General features: G+C 47.3%; 1 protein-coding gene across 1 annotated transcript in view; it reads right to left on the bottom strand.

Annotated features, from left to right (window-relative positions):
• Positions 1-10,151: 10,151 nt before the first annotated feature.
• The window catches only part of IMPA2 (inositol monophosphatase 2), a 46,071-nt gene continuing 38,231 nt past the window's right edge, over positions 10,152-17,991 (bottom strand). Inside the window, exons 6-8 of the mRNA XM_066246700.1 lie at positions 12,832-12,940; positions 12,004-12,155; positions 10,152-10,703 (exon numbers count right to left, since the gene is read on the bottom strand). Of these exons, the coding sequence (XP_066102797.1) occupies positions 10,588-10,703; positions 12,004-12,155; positions 12,832-12,940 (377 nt within the window). The 3' untranslated portion in view covers positions 10,152-10,587. The remainder of the gene's footprint in view (positions 10,704-12,003; positions 12,156-12,831; positions 12,941-17,991) is intronic.

Here is a 17,991-nt window from a genome sequence, read left to right as displayed (position 1 = left end):
CAAGTTTCCTCTTGGTCAGTTGTTCCCCGTCAGTCTGAGCCCTGTTCTGCTCGCTCCCCCACCAGGAATCTACACACTCATTGCCTCAGCAGGAATAATGGTTTTCCATTTATATCACTAACCTTCGAAATTTGTTAAAACTAACTTCATTCAGTAAGCCTTAGCTAAGTGCTTACATATTTTAGTTACCCCAAATTAACTTGAACATGGCTTGTAACAGATAACATGCATGTACAGGTGTGCATGCAGCACACACGCATGCACACACACATACACACACACAAATAAAATATTAGGTGTTTTTCACAATTAGAATCCCAAGACTCCCAAGGGTACTGCTGATGCCTTCCCTGTCCGATTCTAGAAGCTCCCAAAATAGGAACACATGAAATTGTTCCCACAGAGTAAGGTGAGTACTTGAAAGAATTTCCTCAGGCTCCTTAAAGTCTAAGGTTCCAAAGGCACGAATGTCCCCACCCTCAGCAAGCCATTCCTCACCAGAATGTGACCCAGTTGAAAACCGCCAGATGGTCAGAGGTAGGCCTGCGGGAGCTGGTGCACTTCCTGTGTGACAGGTACACAGGATACAGACTGGGCAGGAGTAGGTGCCAGTCCACTGGGATTCATGGGGAGACAAAACATTTTTTTTTCTGAAGCTGGAAACGAGGAGGCAGTCAGACAGACTCCCGCATGCGCCCGACCGGGATCCACCCGGCACGCCCACCAGGGGGCTACGCTCTGTCCATCCGGGGCGTCGCTCTGTCGCGACCAGAGCCACTCTAGTGCCTGCGGCAGAGGCCAAGGAGCCATCCCCAGCGCCCGGCTGTATTGCTCCAATGGAGCCTTGGCTGCGGGAGGGGAAAAGAGAGACAGAGAGGAAGGAGAGGGGGAGGGGTGGAGAAGCAGATGGGTGCTTCTCCTGTGTGCCCTGGCCGGGAATCGAACCCGGGACTCCTGCACGCCAGGCCAACGCTCTACCACTGAGCCAACCGGCCAGGGCCAAAACATTCTTTTAATATCATATTTTCATAAACAGTAGTTAGGGAAAAACTATTTGCTAATCTCTGGCTGGTCAGATTCGTTCTATTCATTAAGCAGCCATGGGACACCCGTTGAACAGTGTCCTGAACGTGCACCGAGCTTGGAGCCAGGTCTTGCTGTTGGGCACAGAGTGCTCCTGGCTGTCGGCCCCCAGGAGAAGCTGAGACAGAGCTGTGTGCTGGTGAGGAGCTGTTATGCACTGAGTGTCACTGGCAGTGGCTCCTGGCATACACCTCAGACAGCCCCTCAACAAACTTGGGGGGGTGGCACCCGTGGCATGAGGCCAGGCAGGAGGAAGTTGGGTTAGGACTACGTCGTGGACCCCAGAGCCAGTGCTCCTTCTGCTGCTGCAGTTGGTTGGCCTTCAGGTGGAGGGTGGGGCGTGGATAGAGGGTGCCATGGGAGAAGAGACAGGTCTTCCAGTCAGTTGTTTTGTTTTTTACTTCTTTTTCAAGTGAGAGGAGGGGGGATAGTGAGACAGACTCCTGCACGTGCCCCGACCAGGATCCACCGGCAACCTGTCTGGGGCTGATGCTTTGCCCACTGGGGCCATGATAGCAACTGAGCAATTTTTAGTGCCTGAGGCAGAGGATCCATGGAGCCATCCTCAGTGCCCGGGGTCAATATGCTTGAACCAATTGAGCCATGGCTGCAGGAGGGAAACAGAGAAAGAGAAACAGACAGGCAGGCAGGGAGAGAGATGAGAAGCACCAACTCGTAGTTGTGTCACTAGTTATTGATTGCTTCTCATACGTGCCTTGACCAGGGGCTCCAGCTGTACCAGTGACCTCTTGCTCAAGCCATTGACCTTTGGGCTCAAGCTAGTGACCATGGGATCCCATGGTCAAGCTGGCGACCCTGGGGTTTCGAACCTGGGCCCTCAGTATCCCAGGTCGATGCTCTAACCACTGCGCCACCACCAGTCAGGCTCGTATTTTTATAATTCTACCTCCTACAGAGGAAAAAAATAAGGCCCAGAAAATACTTGACAGTTTCTCTTTGTTAAATAAGTGGACCACAAAACAACAATTTCAGAGGTTTGTTTTTGATTGAGTTACTAGTTTTTCTTCAGTCTGACTCTTGTCTTGAATTTTAAATAGTAACGTGTTAAATGAATGAAACAAGGAAGCCACTACACTGTGGTGGCTTGAATGCCACAGCGCCTATGTAAGCAAACCAGAACTTAAGCCTGTAAATACGTCAAGGTGTGAAAGCAAAACCTAAGAACAACTGATCACAAACAGCCAACTAGGTTTTCAGCTACAGCTAATTGATATCTTTTTACTTTGCTTCTGCCTTTTTCTGTATAAAGGTTTTCTCCCACAGACAGTGTCTAACCACTTCTGGTTTTGTGCTGCCTGATTCAAATACAATTTTTTTCAAATGAGTTCCTAAAATTTAATTATGCCTCAGTTTACCTCTTAACAGTTCTGGTGTCGGAGGCAGGATCTGAAGACTCCAAAAGCCCCGGGAGTGACCTGCCATCATGGGGATGTTTACCTGATAAACTTACAAGATGCTTTAGAGTGGAAAGGGTTCCAAATTTCCCCAGAACAATGGGACACATTTCTTATTGGTATGCAGAAACTTCTAAGAAAGTATGAATCAAAAATTGTTTCTTTAAAATATTTTTTTGATGAAAGGCATACAAAAAGCTTAAGCAACAAGCTGATGGTGAATCTGAGTGTGCACTGACTTGGCCCTGACTGCTCTGACTGCACCTCCCCTTCCCCCGAAATAGCCTAAACCGACCAGTCCCTTTACCAATTGCTTTTCTCTCTGAAGATGAGGTAGTGGTCAAACATATTTTTTTTTTTGTATTTTTCTGAAGTGAGAAGCGGGGAGGCAGAGAGACAGACTCCCGCATGCACCTGACTGGGATCCACCCGGCATGCCCACCAGGGGGTGATGCTCTGCCCATCTGGGGCATCGCTCTGTTGCAATCGGAGATATTCTAGCCCCTGAGGCAGAGGCCATGGAACCGTCCTCAGCGCCTGGGTCAACTTTGCTCCAATGGAGCCATGGCTGTGGGGTGGGAAGAGAGAGACAGAAGAAGAGGGGGAGAGGTGGAGCAGATGGTCTGATCGGGAATCGAATCCGGGTCTTCCACACATCTGGGCCGACGCTCTATCACTGAGCCAACCACCAGGGCCGATGTCAAACATCTTTTAAAGTGAGGCCTCCTGCTCAGCCTGGGATACCAGATGTGACCATCTTTTCTCCATGCTCAAAGGGATGAACTTACAACCATCACAGATTTTCCAAACCCTAAAGAGAATTCTTAAAAACTTTATAAGAAATTTAGAACTCTAATTAAGAGTTTACAATCCAGGGCTCCCAGATCTCTACTAATTTATTCATGATTTCAGGACCTTGAGTTACCTGAAAACAGGTGGCAGAAGTCACCAAATGGAAAGACCCTGGGGGTGATACTGAAGACCCACACACTCACCGCTCTGCCCGGGGCGGCCCAGAACACAGAGAAAAACAGCCTGAGACTGACTTGGGAGTATCAATAAGGTGTTTCCTCAAGGGGCTGAGTGGTCTATTATTCAATCTTGAAAACAAAAAAAGATGAACCAGTCTCAGACTACAAGACTGGAAATGTTTTTTAGACATACTGGGCTTCTTTATTATGTACAGGCACAGAAATACCCTGACTTCCTTAGTCACTAGTGGCCTCCAGCCTGAACTAAGTAGCCAATAAAGAGACACAAACTGGACCTGACCAGGTGGTGGCACAGTGGATAGAGCGTTGGACTGGGACCCGGAGGAACCGGGTTCAAGACCCCGAGGTCGCCAGCTTGAACACCGGCTCATCTGGTTTGAGCAAGGCTCACCAGCTGGAGTCCGAGGTCGCTGGCTTGAGCAAGGGGTCACTCGGTCTGCTGTAGCCCCTGGTCAAGGCACATATAAGGAAGCAATCAATGAACAACTAAGGAGCCACAAGAAAGAATTGATACTTCTCATCTCTCTTTCCAGTCTGTCTGTCCCTACTTGTCTCTCTCTGTCTCTGTCACACACACACACACACACACACACACACACACACAGACACAAGCTGGACTGGGAAGCCACCTCTCTTGCTGAATTAACAGCACTAGTTGAGCATTTTGAACAAAAGAAAAAGACTTACAGCAAGATAAAAATAAAAAGCCGATAAACTTAAGGCCTTGCAGTTACAACTCCAGGGGCTGAGGGACTTCCATGAACACAGTTCAGACCAGAACCTACCGGTCCTCCACTTCGGAATACTGTCTCCAAAGGGCCAGCCTCCCTTGTAAACTATCAGGGCACTGGAAAAGGAATGCCCCTTCCCAAACCTATCACTTAATAGACCTCCACCTATTAATCCAGATGGTTTTCTATCAGGAATAGTCCTTGAAAATTGAATCCTGAAGTAACAATAAGCATCGATGGGGCTTTGGGGGACCCTCCAGTAAATCCCCTGCCCCTGTGATGCCCCTCAGTGCTCAGCGGAAACGGAGACAAAAGTGAACGGAGACTCCTGTACCGTCTGTGGATACTGGAGCCACTTTATCTACAGTAAACCCCGGTCTCATGAAACAGCAAATCCTCCGAGTCAGGTGTTTCCACAGCGGGAGCTTCTAAGCAAATTTTCTGAAAGGGTGTCCGTGTCTAGACTAGTCTAAATGATACTAGGGAAACGATACTTTCCTTCTGTGTGACTCTGGCCTGTAAACCTGTCAGAACGAGATTTGCTTTCTAAATTGAGGAGTCATATAAAATTTAACTCAGGAGAAATGATCTTAGAATTTCTTAACCCACCTTAACCGGAGTGGCCCTGCTCTCTGCAAGCAGGAACCGATGAGATGGAGACTCCACAGTGGGAAAGGCCGCTTCTCAGAAGTGCCTGAATGCCTATGGCCCCTTCCTCAACTGACAGGTAGAATTAAAGGTGCTGAACGCATCATAATCCAAACACATCACTCATGGCCCTGCCTAAACTGCCCTGATACTCACTGAAATCAGAAGCTGCTCCAGGGCTCTCATTAACTGTGGAAGACTGACTTACGCAGGATTTATAACTCTGCACTAGTCCCTGTAATACTCCGATCTTACCCATCAGAAAACCAAACAGAGCTAGAGATTTATGCAGAGCTCATGCAAATGACAAGTGTGATGATGTTCAGGTTCCCTCTAGTTCCAAACCCAATACCTTGTTACCTAATGTACCTAGACTCTAAATGGTTCCCAGTGATGGATCTTTACTCTTTCTTTAATATCACAATCGACAAGGAGAATATCAATTTGCCTTCACTTGGAAAAATTAAAAACAACCCTAGAGACATTTCTCCTGAGTTAAATTAAACCCCACGCTCACTGAAGCCCCACGCTCTTTTTCGGAGGTTTTACATCAAGACTTGACAACTTACAGTTCCCTAAGAACTCTACGAGCATTCAGTATGTAGATGACTTACTGCTCTGCTCCCCTATAAGGGAGGACTCAGAATTAGATTTATCCATGGCAGTAATTAGCTTGAAAAGGCCATAAGGCCTCCAAGGAGAAAGTCCAACTCTCAAAAGAGAAGGCCTACTACCTAGGACAGGATTGGGCTGGAGAAGGCATTTCCCTCACACCTGCAAGAATAAAGGTCATCCAGAACTTCCCCAGACCTACAACTAAACAACAATTAAGGAGTTTGTTTGCATTTGCAGGATATTGTATACCTCGGGTTCCAAATTGTTCTGATCGCCTCTCCCCATATGAGCTTATAGGAGCTCAATTCCAGAGCCCTTACCGTGGGAAGATAATCCTGAGCAAGACCCTAGTCAATTTGAATGAGCTCTGCAACAAACTTCAGCCCTAGGAGCCCCGAGTATACGACACCTCTCACCTATTTGTCCACAAGTGTGATAGCGAGGCTCTGGGAGTTCCAACACAAGAGCACAGAGGAGACCAGATACAGAACTTCCTTCGGCTCCCATTCGGCCTGAGCAGCTGCAGCAGCTAGACCGGTGGGAGTCTCAGCTGGACGGGGACTGAAGATGACTTGTACTTACAAGGACCTCACGCTGTTGAGTCTATTATAAACTCCGATCAGATGCTACATTTTTCAGCAAGTAAACTAACATCTTATGAGATCTTTCTCCTCTCACCTTTAACCTCTATTTTAAGTACTGCAACTTGCTCAACCCTGCTACCCAATGACCCTTGCCTGACAATGGCGCAGATCACTGGATAGATGTGTGTCACAGTGATCATTATAGGAGCTCAATTCCAGAGCATTGACTTACAGGACACACCATCAGAACACCTAGATTGGATGTGCTTTGTTGGGGGTCCTATGCTAAGAATGCAGACGGGAAATATCAAGCAGGGTATGCTGACAACTTCATATGAACTACTCGAGAAAGGGGCATCTTTCCCCAACTTAAGTCTGCTCAACCAGAACCACAGGCCTTTGCTCAGGCCGGTCAGCCACCCAGGGGGAAAGCAGGAAACATTTCTTCTCAGAGCAGATGTGCCTTGAGGGTGGTCACGACTGGTATGTTACAGAAACCAAGTTCCTCACTTCCACTGGAAACCTAGTCACTGGATTCCAGGTAAATGAATTGCTCGCTGACATTCTATTACCTACCTGAATTGCAATCATTAAAATTGAAGCTCATACTAGAAAAACAGAACCTGTTTTTCAAGGAAAATGTTCTAGACTTCCCTTCTAAATCAGCCAGCACTCAGATTGTCCCAGTATGTAACTTGAATGATTGATTCCAACCAAATTATTTATAATTTATATAAAGGACAAATCAGGTACCTGCGCTAGAATAACAATATTGGGACCAACAAGGGTGTAAATTTTACATTAAATGAGGACTTACTGAGAACTCAGACAGCCTCCTGAGTCCTTAAAAATGCCATTAATAGCCTGACCACGCGATGGCGCAGTGGATAGAGGGTCGGACTGGGATGCGGAGGACCCAGGTTCGAGACCCTGAGGTCGCCAGCTTGAGCACGGGCTCATCTGGCTTGAGCAAAAAAAAAGCTCACCAGCTTGGACCCATGGTCGCTGGCTCGAGCAAGGGGTTACTCGGTCTGCTGAAGGCCCACGGTCAAGGCACATATGAGAAAGCAATCAATGAACAACTAAGGTGTCGCAATGCGCAACGAAAAACTAATGATTGATGCGTCTCATCTCTCTGTTCCCGTCTGTCTGTCCCTATCTATCCCTCTCTCTGACTCTCTGTCCCTGTTTTAAAAAAAAAATGCCATTAATAAAATGTCTACATCCCACAACTCATCATAGCACAGATAATATGATCCAAATTATGAAAAAATATCGGTGAGGTGACTGCTCTCAGGTTGCAAAATTGGTTTATGACCAACATCTGATTTGTCCAATACCCAGACCTGGAAGAATCATTAAGGTATCAGAGCATTCCCACCACCTAGCGGGCCATCTGAACACCTACAAATGGACCACACAAGTGGACTGCATTTCACTGCCTCCTCAATGGGTTTGTAAGTATATTCTCAGGATGGACTAAGCCTTCCCATGCAGAAAGGTTGACATAATCATGACTAAGAAAATCTTAGAAAATATTTCCTTTATGGAGTATCTTCAGAGAAACCTCCAATGAGGAGAACTCATTTCATCAGATAAATAATTAAACAATTAAATAAGGCACTGCTGACAAAATGGCATTACCATCGTCCTTACCATCCTCAGTCATCCGGTCAATTTAAGTTACAATGGTAACTTAAAACTAAAGCTAGCTAGATTAACAGAATCAACTGGACTGCCCGAGCCAAAAAAAGTTGTACCACTGATTTTGATGGGAATTAGATCAACACCTATGGGACAGTAAAAATTAACACCTTACAAAATAGCAATAGGAAGACCTATGCCTTTGATGATTAAACCATTTGTGTCTCCTGTACTCATAAACTGATATGACTCAATATTGTCAAGTTTTACTGCATTATGCCAAAGTGTCTTTCCATCAGGTAGAGGAAACTACAGAAGATTGAGACTTCAATCAACTTAGAACTGGAAAGTGGGTCTTCTGGAAACATCTAAGAACGACTGCCCTTGAATCTCCTCAGAAGGAACGACGACCAGGTTCTCCCCAGTAACCTGATGGCAGTCAAACCTCACGGACCTTAACCTTGGGTCCACAGCTGTCAACTGAAAAGGGCTACTCCTGCTGAAGGCTCGCGGTCAAGACACATATGAGAAAGCAATCAATGAACAACTAAGGTGTCGCAATGTAAGGACAGGTGTCCTTTTAAACTGCATACCAGCCAGAGATCTGAAGTTAAAATTGACCAGAGAGGTTCCCCACCAGAAGCAGAAGATATCTTGAAGTGGACAGTTCATCCAAGATTACAGATCAAGATCTTCCTCTCCACTGAACACTTTATCCCTCCTGCCTGTTCGCTATTGGCTTTTTCTATTAATGCCTGGAAAGATAACACTATCATTAGGATCCCACAAACAACAGCGACTGAAGGGAACTTAACTAACTGCAGTATTTGTCACATTAAACCAAAAAGTACATTACTCACTCACCTTGTAAGTAATTTCACTGGAATCCCAAATGCCACTGTATGCCTAAACTGTTCCACAGGTCCCTTTTATAAAGTTAAAACACTAAATCCACATCCGTTCCTCGCCTCAATGTAACCCCACTCCGGGTGGGGGAGGGTGATAGGATCTACTGAACACAGATATGAAGGACTGTGGAGCAGCCAGTGTGAATCAGACCACTTAGAGGCCTGCTGCCAGTCCCACACATTCAGCTGGTCTTTCAATATGTACTAATACAGTATCTGAGTTTTTGTTGAATGATGCTAACACCTCTGCACCAACCAATGGGTCCATAAGTGCAAATATTTACGAGGGAGCCCTGTGTACACCTTCTGGCTACTCCGTTGTTTTTTTTTTTTCAGAGACAGAGTCAGAGAGAGGGATAGAGAGGGACAGACAGACAGGAACGGAGAGAGATGAGAAGCATCAATCATTAGTTTTTCGTTGCGACACCTTAGTTGTTCTTTGATTGCTTTCTCATATGTGCCTTTGGCGGGGGGGGGGGCTACAGCAGACCGAGTGACCACTTGCTCGAGCCAGTGACCTTGGGCTCAAGTTGGTGAGCTTTGCTCAAACCAGATGAGCCTGCGCTCAAGCTGGTGACCTCGGGGTCTTGAACCTGGGTCCTCCGCATCCCAGTTGGACGCTCTATCCACTGCGCCACCGCCTGGTCAGGCTGGCTACTCCTTTATATGTGGAGGTTCTGTCAGTGGCCCCTGTGCTTGGCCAACTTTGTCTTGACGGCCAGAGGATGAAAGGACAGCGTGCCCTGCTGTCCTTACTGTCCCACCATCCCTTCACAGTGCCTCAAAACCCAACATCGGCCCACACCCTTGAACTTAAACTACCAACCAAAAAGAAGTTTAGCAGCAGATGCTAACCCCTCTGCTGGGTGACATTTGGACAGTCCCTTCTTCCTTGCTTAGTTACACAAACAAACATGTGATCAGCCTTATCCTAACTCTGGCAGCCAGTGCTGAGCCCACTAAGGCCAGAGCTGCACACAGAAGTTCCCAGGCTTTCCTGCGAGGGTGGTTTTAGGTAACAGAATTCCGTTAGATTACTTGTTGGCTGAACACGCAGTCTATCTGGATCAATACCTCTGGTACTGTAGAAACTCAAAGATAAGGTGAAACAGGTTGACACCTCATCAGGTGCATTCTTTTTTTTTAATGAGATTTGTTTTTGAAGACTTTATTCATTTTTAGAGGGGAAAGAGAGAGAAACAGAGGGGAGGAGCAGGAAGCATCAACTCCCATATGTGCCTTGACCAGGCAAGCCCAGGGTTTTGAACCAGTGACCTCAGCGTTCCAGACTGGTGCTTTATCCACTGTGCCACCACAGGCCAGGCATCAGGTGTATTCTTTGATTTACTTTATATCAACTGGTTTGGTTCGGGGGGGAATCGGGGGGGGGACCCTGGCTAAGGAGAATACTTCCCAGTCTTGGTATTAGCCTCCTAACAGTCACCATTAGAGTCTTAAATGCACCGCCAGCTGTGGATTTTGCTTGTTGTTTGGAGAAACAGGCACACTTACGAAGGGAGGCAGAGAGGCAGAGCATTGATACTTTGATTTATTGCATTCTTAAGTACCATGGGGGAGGGCCTGAGAACAAGTCTGCTTTATCAGCAGTTCTAAAGCCTTATTACCTGAGATTTGCATTCTGGAAAAAAATTAATCGAGACTGAATTATCAATGTGTATGTCATGAGATTTGGGTTTTGGCCCTGTCAGAACCACCTGCACTAACCTGATAAAGATTATATGGGATTAAAGAAAGAAGCCAGCTAAACACCAAATCCCAGGGAAAGATGTGGATTAACCAGAGAACCACACTTCAGCAGAACACCTCCCCTCAGGGAGGGTAAGAGCGCAGGAAATGGACGTGACAGCCGGCTGCTCGAGGCAGCTTCCTCCTCGGGGTCGGCTGCCAGCTTCAGCGTTCCCAGGAAGAACCAGTCCTTGGGTCACGTTTCTGTCCTCTGCTCCCTTTCACTTCTCATCATCCCGCCCATAGTTAATCGTTTGCAAGGCCTGAGCTATGAGCATAGCCATTTCTCGGGTCCCTGCAGCAACCACTCTGCAAGCCATGAGGTCGAGAGGTCCGCCTGCGGACAAAGAAGAGAGCAGCGGGTTACTGGGCAGGGCAGAACAGTTCAGGTAACAGCTCAGCACGTGCAGTTCACGGCAGGCAAAGCTCTCAGGCTGTGCTTGAGGCCAGACCACAGTGTGGCCCAGAGGTGAGCCTGGTCAGAGAGGGGGTGATGGCTTCCAGCAGCTGTCCCACCCCAATGTGAGGGGAGTGGAGGTGCCTGACCAGCGCCGTCCTAGAGGCTGCGTGGGAGAATGCAGGCGAGGCCTAACATGCAGGACTGAGATTCCGATAACTGGTCAGAGCATCCTCAACCTCCATGCTGCATGGGTGGCACTCGAGGCCCCAGGAGTTGGCCTTTCTGACTGGCAGCCTGATGCAGCTGCTATGGGGACCAGGCACCTGGGGGCGAACGATGAAGCCTGGCGTGCTCCTGGTGGGAGAGCAGGACTCACGGCCTCACTGGAGCCTCTGTGCACACATGCAGGGCTGCGGGGTCATGGGGGGAAATCCAGCGTCAGACTCATCTTTAGTCTGAAAATGTCTGCTGGCCCTGCCACCTAAGGCTGGCCCCTCTTCATCCATATACTTTTCTGGTAGCTCAGTTAAGGCCTTTCAAAGGAGAGGGAGGAGAAAAGTAGAAATCAAATGACAAAAGACCCCCTGTGCATGTCTAATAGTTAAAAGGAACCCCAGTGTTTCTGCTAATAGGCTCGGGACTAAACGGCTGGAAGATGATGAACGGGGTGTACAAGGACTCCCGGCTTCACTCAGCCTCTGACTGGTTGTTCCTACACATTAGGGGAGCATCTGCCTGAAGCCAAGTGGACATAGCAGGGCAGAGAAGCCAGGGGGTGTCACATTTGCCCAGGGGGTCACTCACTGGGCCGTGATAACCTTGAAGTGGCAGCAGGTCACCTTTTGGATGCATTCTGAAACCTCACGGGCACCCGCGGTGTACACCATGTTGACCCAACTTGAGCCGCAGGGCTGTGGGGGCCCCAGCCTCCTCTCTGTCAGCCGGGGAACACCACGCCTGCTTCCCCAGGCTCATCGGATTGTGGGCTCAGAAAACTGCCGGATGCATGTTCATGCACAGTGGCGGTGCTGCCCCTACCTGGCCGTGTAGTCTGACCCGTGGGTCTGCTTTCACGCCTACAGCACCCGGCGGGAAGGTGCCAGACCACGGCTTTCCAATGTCCTCTCACCAGCAGAGACCGAGGTAGGGAGGGACACTCAGTCCTGAGGTTACCGAGTCTCCTTCCAGCTACTGTATCCCAGGGGACTCAGGGCAAGCCAAGGGCAGACAGGCTCACCTGAGGTGTCTATCACGATGCCGCCTGCTTCTCTGATGATGACGGTAGCAGCAGCCATGTCCCAGCAGTGCAGGCCAAACTGGTAATAGGCGTCTGCAGCCCCCGCGGCCAGGTGGCAGAGTGCCAAGGTGGAGCTCCCGATCACTCGGACCCTGGAGGAAAGACAGCAGCGCAGGGTGAGCGGCACCGTGCACAGACTGACTGCTTTTGAACAGTGTGCATGCTTCCTCACCCGGACACCCCTCTGCCGAGCAAGCCCAGTCATGAAAAATGAGCCACAGGGCTTCCAAGGTCTAGACTCACAATCGAGGGTCCTGTGCAGTGCTGCCCAATAGACCTTTCTGAGATGATGGAAACATTTGGCACTGAGGGGGCTCTAGCCACCTTGGCTGGTGAGCACTTGAACATGGCTACCACAACTAAAGAACTCAATTTTCAACTCAACTTTCAACTCTACTCTCATGTGGCCAGTAGCTACAGCACAGATCTAGAGGGAGGATGGGGGATGAAGAGGATTCAAATGCACTTGGCTTTGTTTTCCTAAATGTTTACAGTAACATCGTTTAGGACGGGCCCTAAGCACACAGAACTGGCTGGTTTCTCAGAGTTGCTCAGAAAGGAACAAAAGTCGCCTGTCCGTTTCCTAACAGCTGGCTCATGAGCCATGTACCAGGTGATGCAGCACCACGCGGCATTCCTGGGCCTCATCTGCGTGTGTTCCTGTCACAGGGACCTTTCCTCTTTCAGTCCTTGAGGAGTCTGGAGCAAGATGGTGTGTTTGGCATGTTCCCCCTTGGCCCCAGGCTGTTCTAGGAACTGCAGGCATACCCATGAGCTTTGGCGTGGAGTAACCTCTCCATGTTGCTCAGGAACAATTTCAGAGTAGCAGGGTCACGTTTGGGACCGATTTCTGTTAGAACCAAGGCCTTTGAAATATCTGCAATAGAAAGAATGCCCCAAAATCAGAAAAATCAAGTCTTGGTTCTAACTGAATATTCGGGGTTTTCCCTGAAGCAAACTTCAAATATCAGACTCTTATTCCTTCTAGAATAGGTATCTTTTGAGTGGTTTATGCTATAAGCTTTTCAGATAGCTATGTTGAAAAGTAAGGACATAGTAACAGAGAGAAACAAAATTCACACCCTGACTCAACTTCATCATCATTCCTTTAAAGCTGCTTCTAATTCAGATTTCAGAGGGACAGATTTTTCCGTTCTTGCTTTTCAGGAATAGTTAGCATGAGACCTTGGAAGAGTTTAGTATCTAACAAAAAGCACCACTGTTCAATCACAAATAAAAACAAAATGACTCTAAGCTGGGACCACCTAATATTTGAAGGAAAAAAATGCCTCAGCAATTTAACCTGTCTTTAAAAACCTTTCTTTAATGGTATTTCCAAAGATGGAAATACCATTATCACAGTGGAGAAAGCAACTTTTAAGTAATGTCTTTGGAAAGGGAGTCCTCAGGAGCAACCCCTCAGCTACAGCCATGTGGCCTTCCCAGCAGAGCGCCAAGATGCTCACGCCAAGCCCACAGCTCCTGTGCTGGGAACAGGAGGTTGCCCGTGCTAGGAAGCTTGCCGGTGGGCATGGAGGGACGTGACTGGGCTCCCATCCTGTGCCTGACTCACTGGTGGGAGATCACAGTGGCTTGTCCCTGCCTGGCCATCTCCCCAAACACAACCAAATCGAGTCTGTCATGCCTCTTCAGTCCTGCTGCTCAGGCACGATTAGCCACACCAGTTGTATTCAGATAGCAGAACAAAGCCACTCCACAAAGTGGAGGGAACACATACTGCACAAGTTACTCAATATTTCACTCAGTGGGCCCAATCTGGCATTGAAATCTGCAGTCATCTCTCACTGAGGGACCAGATGACCGTGAGAAAGCAATTTCCTCTCAGACAGACTCTACACCCATTTCCCCCTTGTTTTATATCAGAAGATCATTTATACTTTAAATACCTTCTGAAAACACATTTAGCTGTATATCAAAGCTTCCTGCCTTTGAGAGATCTGAATCATTCCTGGCCAGGCATGCCCAGCCCTAACGCTGAGCTAAATCTCCTCCCATGTACCCAGTGTGGGTGCATTGGGCACTGCCCACAACAAGGGACGAGGGGCCAGCACCTGCATGATCTCCATGGCCAGGACCTGGTAACCCTGCCAGAGGGTACCTCCTATGCCCTCCCGCCTCGGGCTATAAACTGAGAGGGTATTTTCCCTGGAAAAATAAACTTTTGAAGAAAAGGTATCACAGGGCCAGGCACAGCAGACATTCAGCACATAGTTGTTGGAGCAATGAACGTGCTCTCTCAAGTGCTGGCATTAAGTTAACACTGGTAAGTCTTCTCCTTGGGTTGCTTTGTTAAATTCCTAGTATTTTAAATTTATGGAAGGAATTTTTGAGTTAAGTAGAATTTTGTTGACTAGTCTAAGAATCTAATCACTAGGTACAACACGATGGGGGGGGGAGAGAATAAATGAATTCTAAAATATATTTAGCCAGAAACACTCCTTCGAATGATAACATATTATAATTTGGAAGTGCCCATTAAATTAAAATAAAAAATGAGATTAGTGGCCCTGGCTGGTTGGCTCAGCGGTAGAGCATCGGCCTGGCGTGCGGGGGACCCGGGTTCGAATCCCGGCCAGGGCACATAGGAGAAGCGCCCATTTGCTTCTCCACCCCCCACCCCCCCCCTCCTTCCTCTCTGTCTCTCTCTTCCCCTCCCGCAGCCAAGGCTCCATTGGAGCAGGGATGGCCCGGGCGCTGGGGATGGCTCCTTGGCCTCTGCCCCAGGCGCTAGAGTGGCTCTGGTCGCGGCAGAGCAACCCCCCGGAGGGGCAGAGCATCGCCCCCTGGTGGGCAGAGCGTCGCCCCCTGGTGGGCGTGCCGGGTGGATCCTGGTCGGGCGCATGCGGGAGTCTGTCTGACTGTCTCTCCCCGTTTCCAGCTTCAGAAAAATACAAAAAAAAAAAAATGAGATTAGATGGTGTGCGTGTTATTTCAGCCAGGAAATAAGTCAAGGCAGCAGGGCGAGTCGTCTGGGAGGCCACGGAGGAACAGAGTGAGGAAGCCACAGCAGCCTGCCCATCCCACCTCTGACTCAACTTCAAATCTTACACATGCTCACATGTGTACTTGAACATATTTTTTAAAACATGTTTACAGGTTATTTTGTTACTTGTTCCTTTGTTATAACAATATACTGAGTACATCTTTTATCTTCCTTCCATACTTGTAGCAGCTGAATGCTATTCTATCCACTGGAAGAACTGGTTTAACCACCCCCCTGATGAACACTTTCAACTTTCAATTTTTGTTATTACAAACAATGCTATCTCTTTTTCTTTATAGGTTTGTGCAGTCATGTTGATAGTTTTCAGGATCAACAACAGTAGGATTTCTGAATGAAAGAGTACATATTTTAGATTATGATAATTAAGGAGGACACTGAAGATACCCCCAGGAACCAGAAAGGGGAACGATCCATTTCCACAGAAAGGTAAGCACCCACTTTCAACCAGGTTCCTAGGATGTGACCACTCCTTCAGACCAAGGCCTAGCCCAGTTGGTCCTCATCAGAGGGGGCCTGGCTGTAGGTGAGCAGAGAGGAAAGCCCCGAGGTCAGCCTGGAGGAGCAGACACGCCCCTGTGCAGGGCCGCGGCAGGGAGAGCGGGCACTGGACCTTGCAGGCTGAGTGCCACTGGACTGCTGCACAAGGGAGATGGACCACGTGTGGAAACAGCGTTCACTCACATGTACACTCTCCCAGACTCTCCGTGTACGCGTTCAGTCCTCCATCACATTCACTGTCCTTGCCTCACAGCTGGGGGGACCATGCTTAGAGAAGTGACCTGCATAGGCCATGTAGCTCTTCAGTGCTTATCTGGTGATATGTGACAGAAGACATTTCTTTCCATAGTTTTAAACTTGTGAAAAGATATCTCTATATCCAGTACCTTCCTTTTCTTCTAGCTGTAATGAATGCATTCTTTCTCACTACTGCTAATACGTTTCCCCAAATGAAATCAAGAACAGAGTAAAAAGGACGTTTGAGTGCTGCCACCTACAAGCTGTTTTCTACTGTTTTATTTTCCCCAGATAAGCAAAAAAGATCATTACAAATTCCTTCTACTTAATATCTTATATCATGATTATTCCTGATTATCTATAATTGCTATGAGTATATTTTATTACCATTGATCCAATATTTATAATATTTTAGTTTTCAAACAAATGCTAATTATGTTTTTAATTAAAAATATTCCATGTCTTCATTGGTGTATGTGTTGGGAATGAAGAGCTGCTGTTGCTGCTTTTTTTTTTTTTTTTTTTTTTGACAGAGACAGAGAGAATCAGAAGAACAGATAGGGACAGATAGGAAGGGAGAGAGATGAGGAGCATCAATTCTTTGTTGCGACATCCGAGTTGTCTGTTGATTGCTGGTTCATTGATTGCTTTCTCATATGTGCCTTGACTGGGGGGCTACAGCGGAGCGAGTGACCCCGTGCTCAAGCCAGCAACCTTGGGCTCAAGCCAGTGACCTTTGGGCTCAAGCCAGCGACCTGTGCTCAAGTTATTGAGCATACACTCAAGCTGGATGAGCCCAAGCTCAAACCAGCGACCTCGGGGTTTTGAATCTGGGTCGTCTTGCGTCCCAGTTCAACTCTCTGTCCACTGTGCCACTACCTGGTCAGGCAGGAATGAAGAACTTCTATTTGCAGTGATAAAAGTTTTGGAAATAGATAGAGGTAATGGTTGCACAAAATTGTAAATGTAATACATACCACTAAATTATACATTTAAAATGGCTAAAATGGCAAGTTTTATTTTATATACTGTATATTTTGCCACAAAAAAAATACAACCTGATAAATTTTAAAGTAGGCCATCTCGGTATACTCTTTCAATAAACAGATTTTATTTAGGGTGAAAAAAATGTAGCCCGTGATGGCTAACACTTTGAAAATCCTTTTTCTAGTTCAGCAAAGTTAAAATACCCGGAGTATCAAAAGTATAGTTGTCTTAAGGGAAATTTTATTACTTTAAAAGCAAGAGAAGTTGTGTGCATACACTGAAGAAAGTACTCATGGAGAAAAGGGTGGTTGTTCTTGAAGTCTGTAAAATGTCCCCTCTAGGATGGCTGGTTTTGTTGAACGCAGAGTTCCTGAAACCAAGCTCCCACCAGCATATATTTGTACATACATGCCCTAATTCTTGCAGGCTTTTTGAAGGCCATTATGGGATTCTCATATGAAAATCAAATTTAACTAAATTCAAGTTAGAAACAGAAGTACTCATAATGAATACCAGTGGCTGGGAGGGAGGCAGGGAGAGAGTGAGGGCAGAGTACTAATGGATAAGGGGTCTCCCTTGAAGAGTGCAGTTGCGCAGTAGTGCGAACGCGCTGCCACTGAATTGTTCGCTTTAAAATGATTAAGTTTATGTTCTTTGAATTTCACCTCAATAATTGTTTTTAGAAAACAAACAAGTAATTTAGGAAAAAATAGTTTTGTTTAGAATCCCAGGAAGACAGGATTAGAAATCTATGCAACAACCAAGTAGATTTTAACTTCTCCAAACCCCCTCTGGAAAAAACAGACAGAACAGGAGAGCAAAAAACAAAACTATAGGCATCACCTACAAAAAACTTCCACAAAAAACAAAAACAACTATATTGTCAATGTATATCCAAATCCGAAAACACAACAGGTGGAGCAAACCTCCAGCAGCTACAAGACCACGTGGCCTTGTGGAATCAGGAAGAGAGAAGCATTGAGCATCTACTGGACCCAAGAACAGCAGAACCTCAAAATCACCAGCATCCACTCACTGGAACCCAGCCTGGGCCCCGCCCCTGTGACAGGAGCTGTGCACACATCAATTCTCAGGTCCCTGGGTGGAAGGTGGGTGAGGTCTGAAAGTAGGGAGCTGACCCTTATAACCTTATGACCTCTTATAACCAGGGCCTTGCAGGG

Source organism: Saccopteryx bilineata, chromosome 11 (assembly GCF_036850765.1).
Source record: "Saccopteryx bilineata isolate mSacBil1 chromosome 11, mSacBil1_pri_phased_curated, whole genome shotgun sequence".
Taxonomy (NCBI): Eukaryota; Metazoa; Chordata; class Mammalia; order Chiroptera; family Emballonuridae; genus Saccopteryx; species Saccopteryx bilineata.
Note: the sequence above shows the minus strand (reverse complement) of the source record. Positions and strands in the feature narration are given on the sequence as shown.